The 27910-nt window shown below is 39.0% G+C and overlaps 1 protein-coding gene across 2 annotated transcripts; it reads right to left on the bottom strand.

Annotated features, from left to right (window-relative positions):
* Positions 1-548: 548 nt before the first annotated feature.
* On the bottom strand, positions 549-27462 carry cttnbp2nla (CTTNBP2 N-terminal like a). Of its 2 annotated transcripts, XM_041783743.1 has the most exons (8): positions 27337-27455; positions 26612-26663; positions 20664-20768; positions 7276-7509; positions 6687-6794; positions 6354-6542; positions 6085-6255; positions 549-2872 (listed from the first exon to the last, which is right to left on the bottom strand). In XM_041783743.1, the coding sequence occupies exons 3-8, from the start codon at positions 20754-20756 to the stop codon at positions 1949-1951; spliced, it is 1719 nt and encodes a 572-aa protein (XP_041639677.1). In that variant the 5' UTR covers positions 20757-20768; positions 26612-26663; positions 27337-27455; the 3' UTR covers positions 549-1948. The 2 variants fall into 2 exon arrangements, with proteins under 2 accessions (XP_041639677.1, XP_041639676.1); XM_041783742.1 differs by lacking the exon at positions 26612-26663 and having other exon boundaries at positions 27337-27462.
* Positions 27463-27910: the final 448 nt, after the last annotated feature.

The following is a 27910-nucleotide window of genomic DNA, read 5'->3' as shown; positions in this document are numbered from 1 at the left end:
GGTAGTCATAAGCCCAGCCATGATCAGCTGAAAGCCAGCTGATCCCAGTTATCGCATCCCAGTTTCCACAGCCAGTCACAGCTCTTTCTCTCAACACAGTCCACTGGAGTTCTCACTTATCCCTGCTTGCATTAATGCTGATGCACCACACTGCTAGTGCCAAAGCTTGACCTCCTCCACCCCAGCCTCCTCCTTTATAGCATAAAGCTTGTTGCAACCTTATAATCAGATTCATGCTACCATGGATTAATTGCTTTTGAACTCATTTTACTGTAATCAATGCACATTGTCATAAATTCATCTATCTGTATGGGGGTCTCTTGCTAAGTAAAAGCATGCTACTTGACTAACCCAGGGAGCATCCCTCTCCACCAAGTAAAACTGCTTTTTCATTTTGCAATAAAAAATGCTTAAATGTATGTCAAGAGTGTTTTTGAATGAACTGTTAGATTAATGATTTAGTTTGCATTCACAGGTGTACAGCTGCATAGCAGTAACATGTAACTACTTTTATCAATAAAGACATAAAATCATTATCATCTTTGGGATTAATTTATTACATCTGTCACTTTCCAGCATATACAGTACTGGATCTGATAAAATAAAAAAGAATCAACAACATAGCAGTCTGTGATATGGAGAATTAACAAGGAAACAACTCTAAGGGATTCTCTTTACAAATAACATGACTTTAATTTAACAACACTGACCTTAAATGTGGACATTTTAGCTTCCATTTATCAGAAGTCCAATCAGAGGCTAGGTGGTGAAACACATCAAAATGTGTTTTTAAGATCTTCCTGACCATAAAGGTATCCTAATTATTCAAAGAGGGCATCTTTGAGTTTTATTTTTCTATGACAAGTGCACCTCTAACAAAATCTTCTTTTGGATCTCCCATTTTTTTTAAACATAGCAGTTGGCGTGTTTTTAAAAGCCATGGTTGGTATTTAAAAAAAAAAAAAAAAACAATGTTTATTGAGTTATAAATGACAAATAATTATCATTAGTCTCACTCTTTTCTGCGCATCCATACTGTGTGAGCTTTTAAATTTACCACTTCTATACAACATTAAAGTGATACATGAAGCTCAGCTCTACACTAATCAGATTACATAGATCTGTTTTGTAACATCTTTATACATTAATAACAAAAAAGGAAAGTATAAAATGAACTATACATATGTATAAAAACTACAGTTAAGTACATTTGAGTGCATACAAACATTGATCCAAGAGCTGCTTGTTACACTAGTCTTTACAGATAAAAGTTTACAGTTCATATACACGGTATTTGTTGGAATAGGAAGCAACAGAGTAAAGAGGAGGATATGCTCTACTCAGATGATGGCATCATCGGTATTCTTTGGAAGTATGCCATTATAAAATAACACTATAACGTGCCTTAAATACAGTATTGGCACTTTGAAAGTATCTTTTGAAACTGCTTATAAGTACCAGGCTGTTTACTACTTGATAAGATAATTACTTAACAAATAAATGTTTAATATAGAAGCCCTAAACAGATATGTATCTAAACCATTGTTTTACTGTTTCTCCTTTCCAGTTGTTTTTGAGAGCTTGACTTATTCATGTTATCTCCAGCTAATAAAGCTGGTTTTGCCATCATCATGTGTCAATTCCTCAAGAAAACAAGATGCTTTATCAAAGCAAACTTGCATTTTGATACTAGGATAAGAAGAAATAAGTTACGTTTTCCAGTAAATAAACTATATTTCCTTGTTATTATGGGAAACTGAGCTGGCTTCTGTTTCTTAAATCTAATAAATACAGCTGTAACAGTGTTTAGATGGACCTCTGGTATAAAGATGGAATATAAAATCAGTCATTTACAGGACATTATCTTAATCATATTGACAGATGGGTTAAGCACCATGTAACAAGCAGAGCAGCAGCTGATTAATTCACTGACCAATGAATTGATCCGTTAATTAGAAGAGACCACCATGTCCAGTTCTTTGACTCCCTCCTGGCTCGATGTGAGGCCGCAGCTGCCTGAGAGGGGACCGTCCGAGTAATGGCTGCCTGACCTGGGCACTGCAGCAGGGGAAGGGGGGGCCTGGGCCAATCCAGGCTTCTTAGGAGGGATAGGGGGAGGGTTGCCCCTCTCTGCCCGGGCGATTGTGGGTGACCTGATCCCCTGTGGGAGTGCTCCTGCAGCTCTCCCGATGATGGGAGATAGGGGTGCTGCCAGGCTGCGGTAGTCCGTACCGAAGGGGGAATTGTTCTGTGCTGCTAGTTTCGGTGCGATGCTCTGCTGAGCCGTGGTGAAGCGAGACAAGACTTGAGTAACCGTGCTCCTGGCCATCTGCTTCACCGGGCTGGCCTCTGGGGAGGTGTTGGACACTGGGGGGGTGTCCTTTGGGGAGAGGGGGGGCTGTGCAGCCTGTGGCTGAGGCTCAGGGTCAACAGTGCCCTGGAACTTATGGCGAGCAGCATGGAAGCGCTGGTTTATCCCAGCCTGGTAGGGAGACTGGTAGCCACCAGGGCTTGGGCTGCCTTGTGGGCGTTTGGCAAGGACAGGAGAAGCACAGGGAGAGGACGGAGGGTGGGTGGAGGGGGATGTCTGGGTCTGACTTTCGCTCCCGTTCTGTAAACAGATCTTCTCTGAGGTGGTGCCCACACCATGGTGCCCGTTTGTCTCCATCGGGCAGTGGTGACCATTGGTGACTTTTGGCAGCACAGTTTCATGGTTCCCTTCTTCCTCAAAGTCCTCGACCTTGATGGTCTCCTGCTTTCTCAGAGGGACCTTTGTGGCCCACTCCTTTTCTGTCTCCACTGGAGCTTTGACTACTTCAGTGACATTTGTCATCAGATTTGAATCCTGCAGCTTCCTCTTCATCTCCTCTACCTATGCCAAACATAGAGAAAATATTATTCTAAGCAAAGAAAAAAAAATCTGCTAAAATGACAAATTCATTTTATTCTACTGCAGTAAGATTAGTTTGATCTACTTTAGGTGGTTATGGTATGCAGCATGGGCAATGTTTGACACCTGCACAATGTTATTTGTTCACATCAGAGCTGCAAGATTAAAAAAATGTTTTCGCTTCATATAATTTTTCCTGACCTATGGACAAATGGTGTAGTTTTTATCAGACAGTACTATTCATGGGGAGATATGGAATCAAAAACTAAATTTTCATCTCTACAGGAGCACAGCATTTATATTTAAAACTTAAAAATGGATAGATGTGTTGCAATTGTATACATGAGATAAGATCTACCATTTCAAATGACATTCAGGTCATGAAGTTCATTGTCATTGCCATTGTCTTTGTACTGTTGCACTGCGTCTGCAACAGAGTGATTAGATGTATTGATAAACAGCATGAAAGGCACATACACATAGCACCTAGCTCCAACATTTCACATTCCAACCGCCTGCCCCGTTACTACCTCGGATGTCAGATCAGTGTTTGAATAATTTTGTCCCTCCTGTGCATTGTATATATAGCAGATGAGGTGCAACAGGGATGTAAATATCCAACCATCAACTGTCAATATGTAAAGGGCTTTTGACAGTGCAAATAGGAATGAAGAATAGCCCCTGCTGAAGGTTCATTTATGGGGCTTAATGTCCGTACTCTGCATTTTGTTCATCCATATTTCTGAAGCTCCGCCCAAAGCTTACAGACATAAATGAAGCCTTGAAATATCACCAGTAATCGTAAAGGCAGAGCAGCAAAACACAACAAAATTGGTGATCATTACTCAAACTGTCTGAGAAAATGTTGCCAAATATTGTGAGCTGTTAGAAACTTCAAACACATAGATGATGCTAGCTCACCAGGATAGAGAGACAGACAGCTACAACAGAACAGCTGGGTAGAAGACGGACAGAGCAGCAAAGAAGTAGTTGACGTCTGCGTGAGACACACTCCTCTATTTTGTATATAAATCAGTATTTCCCCCAGAATGATGCTGTACTTTGGGGTTAAAGATGGCCATCCACCCTGCCTCTTTCCATCCACCATCATTTTTCTACACTGTTATCCCTTATGGGGTCACGGGGGGCTGAAGCCTATCCCAGCTGTTATTGGATGAGAGGCGGGTAACACCCTGGACAGGTCGCCAGTCATTCACAGGGCTATGGTCAATTTAGAGTCACCGTTTAATAGGGCTGAACGTTTTGCAAAAATAATCTGATTGCGATTTTTTTCCCAAACATTGCCATTGCAATGTAATATGCGATTATTCTTGGGTTAATCTTATGTATTTTTCGACAAATTCAAGCAATAAATAATTCCATACTTTAGACCACGTGTATTGAAAACAATGAAATTACTTCTGAAGCAATTAATCCATAGTAGCATGAAATTAAATATGGGGGTGCAACAAGCTTTAAGCTATAAAGGAGGTGGCTGGGGCGGGGATGTGAGGCTGGCTACCAGCTGATGGCAGCTGGGGTATGACTTTCTTGAAGTAACGCTAGGCTTCATTAGTTTTAGATAGAATGAGCTTACTATTTTTGCTCGTATTGCAAATGTGATGTCATTTGCTTTGCTTAGGGGCATTATCTTTTTTATGTTACTCATTTTGATAATGAAAAACATACATAAAACACAAAAAGGAGGAATTTTGTATACCATTATAAAAAGATGACACTTTACTGTTTGCATAATGTGCATAAAATCTCTGCCACTGCAAAAATGTAATTCATTAAACTGGTATTTTGACACATTTAAAGTTAACTTAACTTCTGCAATTTGAAAATTGCAGCAGGCCATATTGCAGTTTAATCTAATTTGTGATTAATTGCCCAGCCCTACTGTTTAACATAAGGCATATGTCTTTGGTGGTGGGAGGAAGCCAGAGTCCCTGGAGAGAACCCTTACATAGCTACACAGAAAGAACATGCAAACTCTGCGCCGAAAGGCCAAAGAGTGCTAACCCCTGCAGTGCAGCCCAGGGCTGGGGTATCAATCGAAATTTTGATTAAATAACAATATGGCCTACTGCAATTTTCAAATCACAGAAGATGCAATATTTGTTTAACCTAAAATCTGTGACAAATACCAGTTTAACACTTTTTTTCTGCAGCAAAGATGTTCTGCTCTACACATTGGACAAACATTCAAATTTCAGTTTCTTAGAATACTTTGCAAAAAAACTACTTTCCTTATTTTTCTTTTCTCAGTTACAATGAGAATAGCATGAAAATGATCCTTCTCTCTAATACAACAATAAAAATCCAATTTGCAATCCAAATCAAAATAATACAAATTAAATATTTTTTTCTGAATCATTTAGCCCTGGTTTCATCTGTCTCATATTGTGCTGGTCATAAAATAGAATGACTACTTGCTCTCATTTTTTTGAAAATACATGAGGTGAGAAACCCAGAAAATAATTGCAAATTAAATCACAATTGCATTATTTGAAAAAATATTTGCAATTTTCCCAAATCGTTAAGCCCTAGTGCAGCCCTGCCTCTTTCTGTTTATTTAATATTTTGTTTCAGCTTTTCTGACAGTATTCATCCACAGCACCTTGTATAAAAACACCCAAGTCATATCACTTGCCTTTTGAAATGTTTCACTTTATATTGAATGACTGTAGCAGGTGAGGTGTGTTCATGACGGCTAAGTGTTTATGAAATAGTGTATCCCAACCATTATCCTAATGTGCATGTGTATGGGAGGATACTGGCAGCAAGGAGCTGCAGAAAAATGACAGCATATGAAACTTAATTTTTAACATGAGACATCAGTGCATTTAGAGAAGGGATGCACTAGTTGAAGTCTGTCTTACATGAAGATGGTTATACGTTAATTTTGTATTTTGAAAAAGGAAGAAAAAATGGTCAGTAAATATACTTGGGTGGCTTCAAATATATCTGGGTGGCCCACCTAAGTATTGACAGTGTGTGGGAAACACTGTAAAGGGAGCTTAAATGAAAATGCCACGAATAACCAAAGGATGGTCTTGAACTATTGAACATTACTTATGAAAGTTGTAGCATGACATGACATGTTTTAAAGGCAGGTGATGCACTAACTCTGCATTCATGGTAGTGAATCATGACAAACTATCGTGTAGCCCGTGATCAGATGATCAGACCTGTTGTTGAAGCTGACAGCAGTGAGCCTCTTCCTTCTTCAAACGTGAGCGTAGTTGCTCTCTCTCTGTGTCAAACTCAGCCAGCTGCTCCTCCACCCTCGCCTCCATCCTCAGGGCTTTCCTCCTCTCCTCCTCCAGCTCCTTTCTCATGGCCTGACAAGCCTCTTTCTCCTGTAGGATTCCAGAGTGCAAACTATAACCCCTGGCCTGGCATTTGTAACATCAAAAAAAGAAATAAATTGCCTGGCTTGGACTGAACAAGTCTCTACCTTGTCCAGTTTGCGGCTCAGTTCAGTCAACCGGTGACCCTCCTCCAGGGCTCTGGCGCTCGCCCACTTGCACTCCTTGGCCAAAGCGCAGGATAGCTGTTTGTGCTGAGCCCGTTCTTCTTCCAGCTGGTCAGTGATCCGCCGCTGTTCTTTTTCCAGCCGCCTGACCTGGCTCCGCTCAAAGTCCAGCTGCACAGGCAGAGACAAGACAAAAATGTCAGAAGAAGTAAACTTTTAAACTTTTCCTTCAGACTGTCAACTCCTCTCTGATTAATCCAATACATTTTGGACCGACTTGCAGTGCAATCAAAGTTCCTATTAATCAGAGGGTACCTGTTGTTGTAAGCGCTCCCTCTCTTTCTCCAGGATGTAGGTGACATCATCTCCCTCTGCTGTGTCCTCAGCGTGCCTCCTCCTCTCCTCCTCCAGGTCTGCAATGACCTGAAGCAAACACAGTGGGGAGATAGAGAGTCAAGAATGAAACTGCCTCACATGAGTTTGATCTGCTTGGAATCCCAAGCCCATAATAGTTGTTTTGAAATGACATGATTACTACTTTGTAGGCAAAAACGCTGATCGCATTTAAGCCAACAAAAACATAGTTTATCTCATCTAAACTGTTATCATGTTCATCCCGCCTACAGAGGAAAGTAGAGCCTTCACTTTGTTGTTACACAAAGCCTAAAATAATCCAGTGCTCTGTTTACTTCCAAAAGACGCAGTAAAAATAACAATTTGGGTACTATTCCAAATATTTTCAATACCAAACTATCACTTTTAAAATAATTTTTTGAAATCCTTAACTGGTTGCCTCCTTCAGAGAAAATCACTCTCCATAATTCATCTCCAATTCCAACTGTTTTTTCAAAGCAACCAGCTCATGTTTGCCTCCCTAAATTAAAAAGCACACATGGAAACCAACCCTCCTGTGCCTGCTCTCTGCTGCAGCCAGCTGGGCCAACATCTTCTCCTGCATCCTCCTGCAGTGGCTCACCACCAGCTTGAGAACCACCAGAGGGTTGGAGGTGGGGGAGGAACAGCCTGGGTCCTTGGTCTGACCCCCGACAGCCTCGGTGTCCCTCTGCAGAGCCAGGAAGGGGTCGCTGAGGTTGTATCTGCCGTAGCGCTCCTGGATGAACAGCTCTTTACGCTGGGCCTGAGGAGCAGCAGAGAAATATAAGGTTCAATTAATTTGTTGATAGGGGGTGTTAATGAGTGGGACTGCATTATTTATTTATGCTCCCTTGTTTACAGAAAGACTGTAACTTGGCTTCGTATGTGGATCTTCTCTTGGATCACTTCATCTCTTCACTTTTTGGCTTCCCAGAGTCTCAGCTGGTACTGAATGCTGTTTCTGATGCCTTGTAAATGTAAAAACTGAGATCTGTTGCCATGTTAGCAGCATGACTGTAGGGATGTTGATGTTCATTCGCCCAAAATTTTGATCCAAAATAGAATATATCAACAACTACTGAATTCAGCGCCTTTGAAAACCCTCATTTTCTGAAAGGAATTCTAACCAACACGTTTAGTAGTTTAGAGAGATGTTTCAACAATTACTGGGTTGTTATCCATAAGATTTGGTCCACATTTTCATCATATTTCCCAGTATCTTTGATCAGAGGTTCTGACTAGGGTTTTTATAATAGCAGAATTTTAAACTTTAATATGATTTATGTAAAAAATTGAGACCAGTTCCAGTATATTCGCAGCAAAAATAGAAGTCTTAGGCATTCATGTTGGTTGGTTTCTTGTTTTTCTAATCATCAAAAATTGCAGGAAAACTCCCGCTTCAGTACTTGTTGATACTATGATGGAGTATGACTATTCCATTAGTTCCTAACAAATGATCCCAAATGTATTTCAGATTTCACATGAAATATGTGCAAACACTTTTTTTTTAGCATCAATCAGTCAATTAATCAAATTGTTTTAGATTTTCTCATCTGTAACCATCTCCTCAATTTGTGCACATCACATTTCTTGGCAGTCTCTGCGTCTGTAAACTGCTTTTCCTGCTTTTCCACTCAAAATGAACATGTTCTCAAGATGTATTCCTAGCATAGTGATTAGGGATGAACAATTGGGGAAAATAATCTAATGTGCGATTCATTTTTTAAGTTCCTCATCTCATGTATTTTCAAACAACACAAGCAATAAATTATTCTATATTTTAACCAGCACAACAATAACTTGATTAAACAAGGGCGGGACAATATTAAAAATATGTAACTGCATTATTTTGACTCTTACTGCAAATTCGATATAAATTGTTTTATTGAAGGGAATTATCATTTTTATGTTATTCTCATTTTGATTGAGAAAAACTTAAGAAAATAAGGCAAGTAGGATTTTTGAAAACTATTCTACAAAAAGTGACACTTAAATGTCTGCATGATGGGTGGAACATATCTCTGCTGCACAAAAAATGTATTGAACTGGTATTTTAACACATATTGCACCTTACTGAGATTTGAAATTTGTAGTAGGATATATTGTGGTTTAATGTGAATTTTGATGAATTGCCCCACCCTAATACTGATATGTACTTGCTGCACACAGACCTTACACAAACAGATGCAAACACACTTCTCTGTTCATTAACTGTCTTTTCTGGTACAATACCAGTATCAGCAGATATTAGCTTGAAAACTGAACTATCAGTATCGCCAGATATGAAAATTTCTTCTAACATTTACAACTGATATTTTAACTATACAAATCTGTCAATATCAGCTTTAAATATTGGCCTAGTTAAAGGCAGTACCAACAGAACTACGTCAGCTGAAATCTTTCTTTATTCATCATCATTCTGTACACTTTCAGGTGTGTTTTAAGGACTGAAATTTGTTCATCCTCAGACTTTAATTTGTGTGTTTTAAGAACTGAAGTTTAGGTCTGTAATTCATTTCAATATCAATGTCACTATCAGCTAAAATAAATTTGTAAATATCGGCAAATCAGATATCGGTAATATCCAATATCTTGCAACCCTATTTGTCTTCTTCCTATTCGTCATTTTTTCTGGCTTATATGCTGGCAAGAGCAAGATGCCAGATGCCAAAAATGTGCCCAGTGAGATGCTGCAGTAGAGAGAAGCACCTGCCTGAGGTAGGAATACGAGGATAGGTATGATCAGGGACGAACAGATTGGGGGAAAAATTATCATACAAATGAAAAATGTGTGTGTTTTTAATATTAAAAGCATATTGTGTGGGTCTTTTAAGCAGTCTACTCAAAGGGCCTCTAAAACTTCAGGGGCCTGATCCAGCCCCAGAGCCACTAACATCTAAGCATCGAACATTTTGACAGCCTTGACAACAAGCTCACATTGCTGCCTACAGACTGCCAGGACACGAACTGCTTTTTAGACCTAATAGCCATTTTATTGAGCTATGATCAACAGTCTTTGAACTAAGATGATGAAAAAGGAAAAAACATTGCTATTTTAAGATCTTTAAATCCCATAGTGTCCATGTTAGTAAACTAATGTTAGCATTTAGCCTGTGTGAGCACACTGAATCAAACTCTGTGTTGATCTACAGTGATTCATCTCTCTAATTCTGGAGTGGTAAATAAGACAAAAGAAGAAGAGGGACAGGAAATACAGAAATAAAACAAAAACTACCACAGAAAAGGAGGTAGAAGAAGGAAGGAGCAACAGATGGCGTATGTCTGTCTATCTTTAGTAGAACAGCTGCTCCGGACTGGGCCCGGGCCAAGACAGACTTGCTCTCTGTTTGACTCGTGACAAAAGGAAGGATAATAGCAGCAAGGCGTTTCAGGTTGAGCAGATGCCTTTTGGACCTGCCGTGAAAAGGGGATGAAGTGTGTGTGCTGTGTGTGAGGGAGAGAGAGAGAGGGGGAAGATGGGAGCTAAGCAGAGCTGGCAGTGTGTCTTCGTAAGGGTTTCAACAAAAGAGGATCAAGAGATTAGAGAGAACAGTATCCCCTCCAGCAGGGCAAGGACAGAGTTCCTGATGACTGATACCCGGATTACTTCAGAAGTTTAAAGTGTAGTAAAGACTTTAAATGGGCCTGCAGAGAAATATTTAGCCCCAGCGCTCTTTTTACAGAGCGTTGAACTGCTTAGTATGTGTGTCACTGTTACGCAGGTAAATCCAGGTCCCTCCTACACCACACTATTTAAGAGTATGAATGATGATGGCATCAACCAGGTAAGCTTTTCTCTTCCAGCACAGAATCTGACACCTAAGCACAGAGTATCAGCAAATAAAGAATACCTATCTGATGCTATTATTCCTTTTGCTATATTTAAAATCCATGCTCTCTATCGTGTTGGCATTTTTGTCAAGAACACCTTTATGTAAGGGTGCATAAGGCTAGGGATCACTTCAATATGATGAATTCGATACCAATACAGGTATCAGTGGCCCATGATACTGCCTCAGTGCATGCACCAGTCCAGTACCGTTAAACCAACTAACACCTTTAAAAATGATCTTCTTTCAAGGTACAATTAGGGCTCTTCCTAGTAACTTATTAGCCTGTTGATAACTAATAAATTCAGACTTGCTCCCTTGCCTCTTGAAACAGAGTCACAAAGGTTAGTGGTTGAATCTTCCCATACCAAATGATATTTTTCATCAGTAGTTGTTTGAGGCATTTATTAAGAATAGGCACAACAACATGAAGAGATGCTTGGAGATTTCCCCTAATATGCACTCAATTCAGAGTGTGCTTCTGGGAAATATCCATTTAAATGGCCATGAACCCTGACCACCAAACCCTACTCCTCCATTCCAACAAGAATCTGGGCACTAGATGTGAATGTACAAAACATGGGGATAGGGATAAAAGACAAGGTTGCATCAGGACTAATATTTAGGGAAGAAAAAGCCAATACAACTGTATAATTTGAGCACATTTAATGGCCAAACATCATCCAAAACCATTTCGCAGCATATTTAACTGTTATTTGAAACAGCTTATCAAATCATCTGGCACAAAACTGACAACTGTTAAGTTTAGCACTTTCAATGTGCATTAAACTACAGGTAAATGACTCTGGCTAATGTTAGCAGTGCTAACACCACCAGCCTTCAGTCACTTGGGAGCTTACACCCATGCAGATGTGCTGAATGTGATTACACATTCTCACAGTTTAAATGCACTGCTCCTGCATGGTTCCACCTGTCCACTGAGCTGGTTTAGATCTGGGCAGTAGAGTGGGGAGAGCAGATTCATTAACCAGAACTACAACCCTGAATAGTAAGTAGCAGGTGGGCCTTAGACACAAGATTAAGCCAGCATTGTTGGACTACATTAATCAAAATATTAATGATCAGTTTAACCAACAAAGAATTCTGGCATAAAGAGTGATAACATCAAATCTTCAGGTGACTAATCACACAGATCTCTAATCATAAATATCTCTCAGTAATCTCTTGGTCCAATTAAAACCAAAACTAGCTTGTCTGGTGCAGACTGCCATAAGGGTTGTAGGGAGGACTGAAAACTTTTCCCTACAGTCTGAACAGTCTGTTCTAAGGCAGGTACAGCAAGCTTTGTCTGATCCCTCTCACATCCTCTACCCTGAGTATGAAATTTACCATTTGGTAGGCGATGCAGAATTCCCAAATTTAAACTGAACCGCTTTAAAAAACGTGTTTGTGCCCACCTCAGTCATGGTTTTGAATTATGTGTCCTTAAGATGTAGCCAGATTGTGCAATAATGTCATGGTGTTATCTCTTTACCAGATTTTATTTTGCCGTAATTTTTTCTTTGTCATTGTTATTTATTGCTAGCATTTTTCTTTTTAACTATTTCTATGAGAGTCTTGTGCAATATGTGTGGGTTATGTGGTTGCATTGTTTTATTCTAATTTGCAGCTTCATCTGTGCATCTCTTGCATTCCAAGACAAATTACCTTAAGGGGAAAATAAAGTGTATCTTATCATATTGTAAATATGTTATTCCTTGGCAAGTCAGCTTTTTTCAGGTAAATAAACATGTCGTTGTGAGTGTGATGTTAGTCAATCATGGCAAAAACAATATTTTTCCAGCATCATTATCTTTATTTCATTATTATCATTATTATTATCATTAATATTATTATTATCAATATTATTAAATCAGTGCATGGATGGAATTTAAGCCATAATGTGCGTTTAAGTATCAGAATAAATTAGAGTAAGTACAATAAAATCATGCCAAGTAACTGACTGGCATGATTGCTGATTGACCAATAATACTGGGGAAATAATTCACAAATAACATCTTTTGACAAATAATGCTTGCAAAGTAAAAAAACTGCTACAGTTAGAAATACTCACCAGGAGTAGTATATTGTTATATCACGACATTTTACCAACATCACATTGGTAGTTAAAAGCTTAAAAAGTAAATTATTATACTGAAATTTTAATTTCGTCTGATATTTACAGCTGATAATTTAGTCATGCATATTGGCCATACAAATAGTTAAAGTCAGGAGAATTATTCACAACAGTAAAGTATAAACTACATTAAGAGATGGTCATATTTTTATTTGCTGCCCTATGGAGCTCACTGCGTCAGCAGGCTGTTTGTGCCTCTCCCAAAGTTAGATGAGGTTTGGTTTGACTCAAGGTTTAAATTAAATTTTGTCTTTAATGTACATATTATCAAAGTAAATAACTTTCAGGTTTTATTACTGAATGTAAGTATTTGATAAAAGAATACAAACATCATTTGTTGAAGAATCTAATGTTGCTTGTCTTGTTTATTGTCTGTTTCAGAAACTTTCACAATAAGAGAAACTGTTCTAGTACAGGCAACACCTGGTGTTCTTTACAATGTACTATAAAAAGCATGCACATATATGGATATTCAGCTACAATATATTTGGAAATATTAGCATTACAGATATAGGAAAAAGCATCATGCATCCCTAATATTGACAAATGGTGCCTCTTTCTAAACAAAGATAAATTTGTTCAGATATTTGAAGAGGTATCAGACAGAAAAAAGATAATTCATTTTAGATGATGCAGTCTGCTCCCATTAAAAACTCAACTCTACAAAAAGACACTAGAAAGGCAAATAAAGACATTCTTCTTGGTAAATTGACTAAGACAGAATCAGATACCATTGATCAATGGTGACACCACAGATCAGAGACTCTCTGATTGTCTTCACCAACATTGGCTCATCAGACACAAAGACAGGCGGGCAGGGCTGCGAGGCTTTGCTGCTGTTATTTGATCTAGTCCACTGAGGACGCTGTGAAGGCGGATCAAACAGAATGAAGGGGTGAAACAGGAAAACACGAAGTGCCCAGGAGGATTCAAAAATGCCTCTCAAATGTGACCGCACATCACCCTGGCAAGCTTCATGTGCAATGTGGAATATTTTATAAATGTGGAACATGGTCTCTTTTGTTTGGGCTGTTTACACAATGCTGATTCACATCAAAACAACACTTTTCTACCAAAGATATTTTTGGATGTATACTTTTGATTGCAACAAATGGATTAGCTAAACTGTCCATTTTCTAAGAGTTGGGTCTTTCTTTCTGAAGTGTAGGGTTTATAGAGAAAGCTTCAAAGCTAAACGTGCTGACATACTTGGCCTGCAGCCTATCCTTGTTCCCGTCAATGACTGTCTGTTCTGATGTGTCAATTTACAGTCAAAGATAAAACCAGCTTGAATCAGGCTTGCCTCTTATACCAACTTTGCTTGAGGATATATACTCAGTCTGACTTTCATCCCTGTGGCAGCTGCATTAAATCCTTTGTGAGCAAAAACTTAATTTGGAGGCTTTTTATCATTAAACGAAAAAAAATGGAATGCACAGAGGGGACACAAACCTTTTGGTGTGCGTTTTTAATGTTTCAAAGTAGTTTTTCATCTACCTTCTTGAGTGAATAATCAGGCCGTACATTTTTCTAATTCTAAGGACTTGTATCAAACAAAGCTTCCCTCATAGAAACAGACTTTCTTTTTCTCAGCTCGCCCTGCAGCCCTTCAATGCACACACAGACGTGCTCTTCCAAAACACAAAGGGAGGCTGTTTTCCTCTACATCCGTCCTCCACCGCTGCACAGCGGGAGGAGGAAGTGAAAAGAGGGATTACAGGAAACACATTTCTTACATGACTTAATACTAAGCACCTCAATCTACTATTCATTACATCATGCTGTAAATGCACAATGCCCTTAAACATTCAGAGCATGTCTGCTATGCATCAGTCTACCTCTGTTCTCCATGCTTCTGGCTGTTGGCTACACTTCTTGGCGCCCTGCGAGCTTCTGCTCGGGAACTCGTCTTTGTGCCATGCCTGTATTGGGTCCGATCCAGCTTATCTTTTGCTGACACATGCCTGGCTCCTTCAGTCATGCATTATTGGTGACAAAATCTGTATAAAATAGCAAAAAAAATTATATTTGAACTTTTTACCCCTGTGTCCTATACATTTCAGAGTTGCTTATGCAGATTACTACACAGCCTGAAATACTCCTGCATGCTTTTCCTTGCAGAGCAAGAAGAAATGCATCTATCACATTCACATGATAGGGGATGAATGAATGAAATGCATTCAGTTGTGCCAAAAGCAGCTCCATTTTATCTGTATTTTACTAAAACTGAAGTTTGTCCTTTAATAAGCCCAAACTTTCACACCATGTGAACTCAACAGCTAATTAAAAGGCCCATTTTCATACTTGACTCCCCTTTTAAACTCAAAGTACAGACTTTTATTCTTTTCCAAAGGGACTACTGGATCACTGCAGGGCTTCTTGTGCCAAATCAGCGCCTTGCCAGAGACTCACTTCCTTTTGAAAGCCGCAACGTGAGCAGCTGCAGAAGTGAGTCACGAGTGGAAAAATGCAGCGGATGGTTAGAATGCCGCTGATAGTTCTGCATAATTAAATATAGAAGACCATAGAAAAACCACAACATTTATCTCACATCCTGGACTTATTTATATCCTGTGTAAAAACAGTGGATGAAAATAACACAGATAGAGTGGAACCTACTTATGATAACTTGCTAAAACCAAAGGAAAGAAAGCAGTGATATTATATTACCATGGTGATTTGTGGCAGAGCCAAACATTTCCTGCATGACACTTTGTTTAGAAGTGACACGTCAGTTCAGAACAACATGAGCAGGACTGGGCCTACTTCTCTAATTACAGCCCACTAGTTCTGCTTCCAGGCGTCTGACTGCACGAGACATGAGAAGATTTAGATCAGGCATCCTAACTCTGGACTCCTGCTGCTTTTAACATTGATCCACCTACTTTTATCAGGCCGCTTCTTACTTTGAGCTACACAAAACACTCATATGTGCATAAAGATGATCTTTGGAGTGACCCATCTAAGAAAATCTAGGCTGTGAACTTTGTTTTCTTTATTAAATCCTTTAAAAGCTTGCTTTGTTGCTTCCCCCTGTTCTGCTTTTAATTTAAGCCCATCTTACCTTTTCTCTTTAATTTGCACAGCTGCACAGTTTTACCCCGTAGCATTTTCCAAGTTGATTTTAATAGTTATTTAATAGTTTTGTACTTTTCCAATAATAAAGACAATGATGGTGCATTTTTACACCAGCATCACTGAGTCTACCCTCACCCCCTCCATCGTGGTTTCGTAAGCTGTTGCCAACGCCAAGAACCACATCAGGCTGCAGCTTTTCACCCGCCCTGCAGACCCTGCAGCAACCCTGCAGGACCCTGAGGTATCCAGGTAAGATCCAAGCTGACCCCGCTCACCTCAGACACAGACTCTTTGAAACTCTCCCCTCTGGCGAGAGGCTGCTGCCTATCAAGGAAAAAAACATCACACCTCAAGAACAGTTTCTAACCCCCTGCTGTCAGCCTCATTAGTAACGCCTTTGCCCTATCCTGACTCCCCACATGACACAGACCCTCATCCAGCCCTAGTCGGCTAGCATTTCATTAATCTTAAGCCTCTCAGTCAGGCATACAGGTATGTGTTATATTATTACACGCTGTAATCACTGTTTACACCAATGGCTCTCAACTCATGAAGCCACAAGACCTACCATCACTTCCTTAATGAGAAACTAGAACCCACCTTTCTTAAATTATTCACCCACTCAAATTAATTCAGTGTTAAATAAACCTCAAATGGAACAAAATCTGACTGGACAAAGAGGCCTGACAAATCACACACTTTGAAAAGAAGCCCTAAGAGGATATCCTTTTTTTTTTTTTTTTTTTTTACTGTTTTCATTGAAAAACATCTTTTATCCCAAGAACATTAGATAAATAGCTTTCGAACTATAAAAAACAACACAATTTAATCTTAATCAAGGGAGAAGAATCAAATTAAATGATGCATGATGGCTAATGGCATGGGCCTCCAATTTTTCATTTTTTAAAACTGAGGGCCACATACAGAAAACTAGAAAAGCACTCTGAGAGTGCAGACCTCCGCCATCAGCCCTATCTCCCAATAGTAAAGAATTCTTTTAAAAATTCCTGGATCCAGATGGTGATCTGGATCACTCCCAAAATCTAATCAGTTCTTGCTTATGCCATTTCTGACATTTCCTAAAAAAATGTCATCAAAATCCGTCCATAACTTTTTGAGTTATGTTGCTGACAAACAAACTAACAAACCCTGCTGATCACACAACCTCCTTAGCAGCGGTAATTATAAGAATTACCATTTTAGGCCAGTTTTATATTCCTCACCTTTGGTGTAATTTAATATCCATACAGAAAGAAGCAGCCTCTCAACTTTCCATTGAAAGCTGACAAGGCAGAAAGCCAATTATTAAGGATTTCAGGATAGCCAATCAGACTCAAGCGAGGCCTGGTCAGCACTGGTTACCATTGGATTTGCCCCTAATCAGGGCAAGAGTAGGGATGCACTATATTGGGATTTTGACAATATCCGTATGCCAACAGTTAGAATCATTTAGCTGATACTTGTATCACTACCAATGTATAAGTGCACAAAGAACAAGTGCTCAACAAAGAAGTCCCTAAAAGTTAAATCCTCACTTCGCCTCCACAGGTCAACCGTGCCGATCAGGTTCAGTTAGCCTCATCACACCTCCAGTAGGCTGAACAGTGATCTCCAGCATCCCAGAGCAGAAACCCTCAAAGCTAGCTCTCACTGACCATGCCAACACGGAGACATTCTCTGTCTTACCTACCCTAACACATGGCCATTGCAGCCCAAACAGCACTGCCACCTTCAACAGACCCAGGCTTAACAAGAGGGCAGGGGAAGCGGAGCTAGGGTGAGGTGCCCTGACTCACCCTGGCTGAACTAGGCTGACGTTCCCTTCTACCTACCCTAGCATGACTCATAACTACAGCTAAAGACTATTCCTGTCACTGACATGACACATGAAACTGCAACTGGTACACAAGACGAAAAAATAAAGTTTAGACCTAAGACTTCTGTCCTTAAAACACACAGAAAGTTTAAGGATGACCAAAAAACAAACTCCAGTCCTAAAAGAAAAACACTTAAATGGAATGAGGATGGACAAAGACGTAAAGGAGGATGCAGGTCTGCTGGCCTGAAGAGAAGTGAGACACTGAAAGCTCATCTCTGCATTCAGACTAAAAACAAGAGCAAACTGCACAAAGTCGCCAGATTTTACAGGAGTGTTGGTATTTGAAGATGACGTGCAATATTCTTTGTTGAGACAAATCACCATGATTCATGCTATTTGCTGCCGTAACATTTGTTCGTATATTTTCATCAAAATGTTTGTTTACAGGACTGAGACAGCAGCACCACTCAGTGTGGAATCTAAAACATGCAATGCAGTCAAGCAGAAGCTTTTGTTCTAATGTAGGTAAAATGTCATTTTATTTTTAGAGTTTAGGCCTGCAAGTGGGTCTTGGGGCTTCACTACATCAATTTTTGTTACAACTTTAAGTCCTAATCAAAGCTAAGAAACCCTGGTTTGCACTAATTGCAGTGAGTAATTGTATACTTTAATTCAACCTTATTATGCATATACCAGCACACCGCAGCTCCTTCATAGCACCTTTAGCTATTCTTTTTTTTTTTACCTGGGGTCCTTGACAGTCAGTGCTGCTTTTTAATTGGCCTTCGCATCTGTACTCTTCCTTTGTGTTCATTATTTTGCTCCAGAACAACACTGAACCCAATTCTATGTTTTTGTGAATGTACTCAGCTGAAAACCTTGATTCTGACTGTTACATCTGTGTAGTTTCTATGTCTGTCAGGACCTAACTAAGAGACTACAGTCACTCAAGAAAACTGCAGAGCTTAAAGAATGCTTACATGCTTACACAGACTGCTTACATGCTGATGCATGCAGGTTTAATGTTTACTACAACCACCCTCTCAGTTTAGAGTGTAAACATGCAAACGCTGGATAATTAGCTCTGCATACGGAGTGTGTGTGTGTGAGCTTAACTACTGAAGTACTGGAAAGATGACATTTTATGGAGATTTACAACATCTATAGGAGTCATCTTTCAGCAAAAAATACTGTTAATTATTTCAACTTGTTTTTTTGATTCAAGGCTGGCAGACAAACACTGCTGTCCATGGAGTCATGCAGTGAGAACTGTGTTGTTTTACTGATAACAATCTTTTTTCATGTGAGGGCGAGACCCTAGATTCCACATCGCCAATTCCTTAACAGCAGAATAGCAGAGAGGTATGAAGTCATTTCTTAACACTGGAAAAAAAAAACATCCTGCAGATTTCAGATCATTCACATCAGATTTTTCTCACCCCTATAATTAATATCCAGCAGGTCACCACTTAAAAACCCAGCTAAAGCTTTGAAAGCGTTCACACAGATCCACTCACAGACCTGAATGGGTTAACAGTCTGTGGCATGAAAGAAGCACAGCCATATTCCCCTAAAGCTCCAGTTAAGGCTAATGTTTATTTGTTCACTCCTACTCTCGTTCACATTGAGTCATCGGGCACCGAGCATGCTGTAAGTCTTCTTGCCTTAGATGGCCAGATCCCAGGAGAACTGTAGGAATGTGGTCTAGACACAACACATGAACATTCAGGCATAGGCTCAGAGACGGCTGCCCTCTAGGTCGCTGGCTGCCTCTCCGGTTTGTTCTTTCAATGGTGCATTTTACACCAGGAAAGTGAAAGCATTCCAAGAGAAGAAACGGCTGTAAAAATCACAGTTTAATAGTCAGAATACAGCCTGCAGTTTGTGTGAATATTTCAGAGAAGTGCTGTCATCTTGTGCAAAAATGCTCCATTTTTAAGTCTTTACCCACTGCCTTTTTTAAGTTTATAGTTTATGAATGATGTCTCATAGACAGTGTTCCCTAAATTATTTAGAGCTGTTTTAAATCAGAGCCAAACATCCTTCAGGCTATGAAGCTTTGAGTATCTGGGCCTGTAGGACACAGCACAGCGAAGGACACAGTGTGGGAAAATAGCCTGAAAATCCTTTAATTAAAAGTCAGCATTAACCCCACCAAAGTAAGACTCTAAGGTGAGAGTTAGCTGAACTTTTTCTTACTCTGAGTGTGAGGTAGTGTAATCTATGCTGAGGGAATTCTAGCTTGGTTTATTTTCTAGTTTACCAGAGGTGCATTATTCATTTAAACTTTTGAAAAGGTTTTGAAAAGACTTACTAACAAACAATGCTTCAAAAAAGCAGTGACATACAGTAGTTTGCTCTAAGCAAAGTTAGACAATCCAGAGGAATGTGAGCTTGATAAAACAGAGGGCTTTGTCTGCATAAAGAGAGGTTTTTTTTACAGGAAATGACTTGGATCAAATCTATCCTTCTATTGCTGATTTGTATCTTATCATTTTGTTGCCGGATCCTTGTCTAGTAGAGGTTGAATAAAACCACAACTGAATGCATGACGGATACGTAACAGGTGACCACAGCACTATATACTTAATAACAACATGATTTAGCAGGAATCCATCAATTCTTCTTCCACTTTTTAGCAACTTCATCTCATGCAGGCTTGAAATGTGACTGTTGTAAGTCATTAGGTTATTCCTTGATAGAGAACTGTCAGAAACAGAAACAAGCACTGCTGCAAAATCTGTTTTCCTGCTTTCTGGTACTTTTGTTTTTCCACATTAAGAAATACAACTTCTGCTGATGTCTCTCTGGGTTAATATAGATAACAAGCCCTCCACATGAACAGAAAAAGAATCTGTAGTTTTATGCCACACTGGTGTTTTGACAGCTTTCTTTGAACAGTTTGATAAAATGCTTCTACATCTTAAAATGCACTGGTTTAATAGCCACTTTGCAAGCCTGAATGGAGCGAGTGAGTGATTTCAAAAGATAGACAGTCTGCCAAAAAGCACTCTCAAAGTTCTACTCCTGTTGTCAGCTCTATTAAAATGTACCTTTAGGGCATCGATGACCAGGTCGCGGGCCTCCAGCTCTCCCTCCAGGATGCTGAAGAGCATCAGCAACTCTGGCTTGGTCAAACTCTCCATGTTCAGCTTGGACTGTGAGAGAGATAAAACAGAGAAATTCGAATTGAAAAATAAGAACCTAAATCATGAAAAGTGTGTTCCCAGTCTACTAGCTCAGTCATTTTATTCTAACTTGAAACAAAACTTTGTAGTTTCCAATTCCCATAAATCAGACATCCTGATCGACCTCTGATCTATCTGATCCAGCTCACAGATTTATGAGCTTTATGCAGATGTGTGCTTATTATTTTGGGAGGGAGACATAAATGTAGGGACACTTTTTTTCCTGCTGTTTGAAAAGAAACCAGACAGGTTTTCCAGCGGCAGTCAGAGCTCAGAGGTGCTTCTTTGAAGCTGTCCAACTAGGACGTATATATTAAGTAAAATTCAGAGCATGTTGTTCAACTTTTGTGAAAAAAAAGAAACAGGTAGTTGTCACTTCAACAGTGCTGTCTTGACTTGAGTATTTTTGCTCAATGAGAGGTAAGATGATATAAAAAAGGAGAGAATTACACTAAAGTCAAGCTTGCTTGTTCTTTTTATTGATTTGTGACATCATAGCATGGCTGATTTCATCAAAGACGGTTGTTAAAAAAATTATATGGAAGGGATTTTAATGGACTGAATTTACACTTGTATTTAAAAACAGGTCTAATACAAAAACCTGCTTTGCTTTTAGAACTGCATGGCAGCACCTGTGTCCGATCAGACTTGAAGGACATTGTGGCTCTCTCTGATGCTGTTTCCTCCCGTCTAGATCTTTGTTTTTGTTGTTCTTACTCTCGGATTTTCACTGCTTTAGACAGAAGCGTCTGCTAAATGGCATTGCAAGCTTGTACTATTATTTTTAGATACCTGTGATTTATTCAACCAGGAAAAAACCTCACTGAGATTAAACATCTCTTTAAAGAGTGTCCTAGCCAAGACAGGAAACAGTTAACAGTGTCAGACACACAACAAGCAGTCACACACAGAAAATACAAGATAATCAATAAAAATGCATTTAAGGGACACACAATAACACATTTAAGCAGAAATATTTGCCTAAATCGACCACATCAGCAAATTAATAATACTAAAGCATCTGCACTGAGATATATCTGCCTCTGACTTCCTCTTAACCCTTTAAGGTACACAGAACCATATATGGTCACTTCCGTAGACTTCCTTCAACTCTCTGTGATACAGTAGAACCAGAATGATATTCATCAGTCAACATCATGAAGTGACATCACACCAGCCGACCAATCAGCAGTGGCCTACAGCATCTCAAACTTCCTGTTTCCTCCAGAACTTGAGAAATGCAGCTTTACATCTGATTTGGTCTCTAACAAATGTCCCTAACATCCTAACTAACCATGAGCGGTGGATGACACTCACACATAATCAAGGTGGAGTGTAGTGCTAAATGTCATGATAGGTTTTGTTTGTGTAGGATTTCTAGCATCTACTGAAATTTTAGCATGAAAAATGGAGGAATCATGTTTTGACATGCACCCTTTCAGGGATGTAAAATGTTAACTATATTAAGACATATGGCCATTTCATCTAGCAACCATACTGAGGGTGTTTTATTGACATAAAACCTATCATAATGTAGGATGATAGTACTCTATAGTGAAGCTGGATTTAGAACATTAAATAGTAATCCAGTGGTAAATTTTACTAATTTATCAGATCTTCATTAAAAGGGTAACTGGAGTCCAGACATTTTATTAAACTATGTCATTTTCAAGATAAAAATAGTAAAATAGGTGTGACTTTTGGACAGTTTTATAACCTTTTAACAGTTTTATTATACTTATTTGGTTTGTATCAGTATATATTTTTACTGTGAACCTAATTATTGAAATTTAATATTTTTGTTGTTTATTAGTTTTATAATGGAATTATAAAGAAAAAATAAATGGTATAATAGTGAAATCTATGTGATTTTAGTCATTTAACAACACTGACAGTTTTATCAAACTTAAACGGCATAAATTAGTTCTTATTTTTATTGTGAGCCTCATCACTGCTAAAATTCACTTATTAATTCAATAGTGTGGTTATTTTAGGCCTCCTGTTGGATTAAGATGAAACTGAAGGTACCACCATTACTTATACTGTATTCTGTAGCTTGTCAAGGCTTGCCTCTAAAACTAGTCAGAAAGACAACCCCACCATGTCTTGTAAAGTGAATATTTTGTGTTTAAATAACTTTTTAACGTGCAAATAAAAGCTTATTAGTTTCTATCTGAGTTTGTTTTATGTGTTTATTGTCCATTATTAATATTTTAATATGCATACACTCTAAATACATACTGTAAGTGACAAAAGAAAATAAGTCATAGTATATCCATTAATAATATTCTAGGATTATTTAAATGAGTGCCTCATAAAGGGTTAAAAGCATCCAATGAGAGCAGATTTAAAAGTTTCAGGTCTTTGCAATCTGTTCTGAGTGAAGGGACAAGCAAACTTTAACACCTCTTTTCAGGGTTCAGATCTGACTTTTGGAATAGAAAACATCCTGAGACTGAAGATTCTTAGTTCCTGTGCTCTTCTGACTGATGTAGGTCAGAAGATATGAAGGAAGTGGCCTGAAATAGCCTTGTAGATAAAGATATGCCAGTGTTTCAGTCTGTGCAACAGTCATGCAAGCTCTGGGACGATGCATGCATGTGCAAAATGTCACCATAGTCCAGCACAGGCATAAAAGTGGCAGCATCCAGTCTCTTTGTGGACCGAAAAGAAAGATTGGAGTATTATACGTCAGCTGGGAGGGTTCTGGGTCTGGGGTGGATCCTGAGCCATACATGATGGTGTCATCAGCATATGAATGAATTTTACAGTCTAATCAGAATGACTGGTTGTTTTGGAGCCACTCATGAGTCAATTTCTAAATCAGATGGGTTTATATAGTCCCATGTGACATAACATTATGCAGTGTAGTGAGAAGCAGGCCAGTAGTTTTTCTTCAATCCTTTAACAAACTTACAAAAACAAAAGTATTTAAAAAATATTTTAAATAATAAGACACTCAGCTTTCAGCACCCAATTGTTCTGTCATCTGCCTTACAGCTGTGTACATGATCAGTCTGCTTTCAGTGATAATCATGCCTGTTGAAAATAATAATATCGAATGACTTTGTTTTGTATCCCACTGCATGCTCTTGTCAGAATGGGGGCTGCGGTGACAGTTGGGTTTTTTGTGTTGTGGTCTCTTTGTAGTGTCTGTGCACTCTAATCTCACAGCTGTGTTGGTCCTGCTGACAAGCCCCGCGGTGTCCACACCTCAAACATCCAACCGCACTCAGGCCAAGTAAATGTTATGAGGGCTCCTCTTTGAAATCAGATCAAAGCTGTTGATGTTGTAACACTAAGCATCCTTTTCAGATGATAGCCATCATGTGGGACGTGAAGGACACATGTACTCTGCAGTGGCTGACGACTTAATCACAGACAGTTTGAATCAAAAAGAAGCTCTCCCTTTGAAATGTTGCTGCAGCATCTTAAAATGTTGCTTTTTACTGGACTTTGATGCACACCTGAACTAGTGAACAGACCCTGGCTTTGCTCTGGGTGAACTGTGGTCACCACAGCTTTCCACAGCAGGAAGTCTTCAGCGGAGACGGCTGATCTCTGTCAGCGCTGGTTACATAATGAGAGACAGGAGCAACTGGTCTTTTATCATCAGAGCTTGTAGCTTAAATGTTTCCCATGTAACTTCAACAGAATCAGCATAGAGAAACAGGATTATGACATAGTTGGAACAGTGTGGCTTCACTCAAAGGAACAGTCCATGATATTAAACATCAAAGGTTATGATTCTATACAGTAACTTGATTTTAAAACTCTTACATCAGGGGTCATCAACTACATTTGTACAAGGGCCAGCTTTTTCCTAAACAGGCACTTTAGGGGCTGAACTTTAAAATGAACTAAAGACATTTTCATAATAGTCTAATTTACGCATTTTCATATATACATTTTATTTTATTTTAGATGTACAGTACATTTTTTTGGCTCCATCAGTGAGATCAGTACTTATATCGCAGCCAGAGGGCGACTGACATATTTTATCTAAATATTTCTGTGGCTGTCAGGTTGTCTGTTACTTAGTTTGAAGGTAATATGCTGTGTAGTGATAAGCAAAAAACCCAAGCAGGAAAACTGCACTCCAAAAACAACTTAAACTGAAAGTTTTCATAGAAAAGGGCACTTTTTAAAATCAAGAATCAACTGAAAAATACAAATTTTATATTTTCATTTACATAATTTCCATTGCTTAATTTTTATTCTTTTTTTCCCCCATTTTTATATTTTTATTTTTTATTCCCATTTGAATGTTTTTATTTATTCCATTTTAATATTTTTATTTTATTTCTATTTTTCTATTTTTTATCTTTTTTCATTTTTATATTTTTATAGTTTACTCCCGTTGTAATGTTTCTATTCTTTAATTCCATTTTCATATTTTTTATTTTATTCCCATTTCTATATTTTATCTTTTTTTCCATTTTTATTATGCCATATTTTTGTGCCTTATTTTTCTGCCTTATACCCAGTTTAATGTTTTTATTTTTTACTTGACTTTTTTATATTTGTAATCTTTGTTCATATTTTAATGTTTCCATTCATGATTCCCATTTTATTATTACATTTCTTTATACCCAATTTTATATTTTTATTGATTATTCCCATGCTGTCACTACTTCTTGCCTCTTGCCTTTCTGTCATTTTTATTCTTACTTTACACATTTATGCTGCTTGACTTTTGAATCAAAGTCTGTAGAGCAGATTAAGGTGTATCTCGGCAAAAGTAAATCAAGCTCCAACTGCATCATCTAGGTGTGTCGGTCAGAAATTTGAGAAAAGTGTCTAAATATCTAATGTGGAAACCTTCCCAAAAGTCTAGATTTAATCCGACTATTACTATTAATCCACTTTTAACCATCATGTATATGTCCTGATTCATATATTCATTTATTTACCTGTTAGCATGTAATGGGGTCCAAAAACTGCATCTGTGCATCTCTATCTAGAAGACATTAAGAGCAGCCCCTTAAGTAAAAAGGACCCCTTGTATGCATGTGCCTAACTTTTTTTAAATCTGGGGTTACCATCTATACCCGACCTTAGAGAGAGGAATGAGCTGTGACTCAAGTGAACTGCACCTCCAGCCTAATCCCTACAGCAGCGTCCTCTCACAAAGAAGGCCCTCAGACAGACTGTGTTTAAGTTGTGCCTTCCCCAACACTCATGGTGCACTCATGGTCTGTGGCCTAACCACAGGGCTAAAATGCTAATTAAACTACAGCATACACACCTCCCTTGGTCTGGGTTTTACGGGCTTGCTTGCTAATTTCACAGGCGACTGTAATCGCTGTGAGAAGAGTGTGTGTTGTGTTATGAGAGCTGTCTGGCCCAGTGGGGGTTTACATGTGTCATCACGCTTGTTTGGATCATTTTGATACTATTTCTTCTAATCCCCCTCAGTTGGAATCATGAGGGTATACAAACAGCGGTCCGATACCATGGGAAATACAAATATTCCCACACATTCTCATAGCTCCACTTCCGATGACGAAATCCCTGTGTCCATAATCCTTTTATCCCTGTTTGTTTTAATCCTGGGCAGCCATGTGCCTGCTCTGCAACACTGTAAACTCATCACAAACACAGCAGCTTTGACTGCAAACGCAACACTGAGTCAGTCAAAGGAGGCCCAGGCTTGTGAGTGTGACTCTTTATGTGTGCAGGATGAGTGGAAAATGAACATGGGTCATGCCATAGTCTATTAAAATCCACTTTTCAGAGCCGAAGGACTGTTTGTAAGACTATGCAGCTCATAAAGAAGATATACAACCAACATTTTAGTTTATAAGACTGACTTTTTAAGTGTTATTTTTCCAGATGTTTCCTCACAACATCTTCCAGATAGCACTGCAGAAAAAATGGAAGGGAAGAATTAAATTTGTGCATGAATATGTCAAACGCTATGAAGCTGGCCTACAAAATGACATGAAATAAAGGTTAACTGAGGGGAAGAGCAGACTGAGAGGTCTGCTCTGTTTCCTTATGCTAGTAATCAGGATGTCTGACCAGAAGCTGCATGTCTGGATACTAAATTGGATTTGCTTGCCAACCTCATTTTTGTGTAGGTCACCGACCTACTCAGTCGGTTTATAGCCTACTAGTTTTATGCAGTCTGCTTTTAAATTTGATTAAAAATTAGTGAACAAAGTTAACTTTTAACCACTGTTGAATGAGTAAGGCTTTATTTAACATCTGCAGCCTTTGTAGAGGCATTAAATAAGCCGTAGCCTATCTGAGAGATCAAAAGGACCGCAGCGCCTGGAGGAGAGATGTCACTGACTCCTTTCTTCCTCGGTTAAGTTATTTTTTAACGTTTCTTGTGCAGTTACCACATGTTTACGTGTCGTTGAATACAAAAAAAGAAGCACTTTAGCGGTCTCTGCAAGTCTTTGCCGCTTTTTTCAGCACTTTTCTTAGCTTTTCTTTCTATAGAAAAAGTGTAAACACGGTAAAACTCAACAACTTTACGTCTGTAGCGTAACACTGCATTCACAAACACGTTTCCTGTTGGTCTCCTTACCTTCATGTGTCCCTCTGAGGTCTTTGAAAACTCCAGCATTAACTTTTTCTTCTGTCAGGAGATTTGTTTCACTTGATTTGCGTCCTGTGATCCCCAACGCAGCGGAACACCGAACGGCCAAGTAACCGCTCTAACCGACAGACCAGCGGGCCAATCGGCGGACAGGGCTCTGAGCGATAACCAATGAGAAACGAGCTTCTGGAAAGAAGGGCGGGATCAGTGACATCCAACTACTTGGATTTTGGTTGGATTTCTTTGTTTAGTGTTTCTTGAGTGACTGCCTCTACTTGAAGAGTTTCTCACAGTCACGTACAGTAGCCTACGTAACTTTCTGGAGAGTAATAGCTGTACAGTTATTTAGACGTGACGGTTTGTTTTTAGTCTGACATAGGGACGTCATCGTCTTTCTCTACAATGATATGACTACTTTTGCTGTCTTTACTTGTTTTGAGCGTGTACATTCCTTTAAAAGTTGAACAACATTCCTTTAAATTTTGTTTGTAAAGCAGTGATAAAATATAGCTAATGGTCTGCAAATGACAGGATGTCATAGAATAAGTCTAAGTCGAAGGAA

Source organism: Cheilinus undulatus, linkage group 3 (assembly GCF_018320785.1).
Source record: "Cheilinus undulatus linkage group 3, ASM1832078v1, whole genome shotgun sequence".
In the NCBI taxonomy this organism is placed as follows: domain Eukaryota; kingdom Metazoa; phylum Chordata; class Actinopteri; order Labriformes; family Labridae; genus Cheilinus; species Cheilinus undulatus.
Note: the sequence above shows the minus strand (reverse complement) of the source record. Positions and strands in the feature narration are given on the sequence as shown.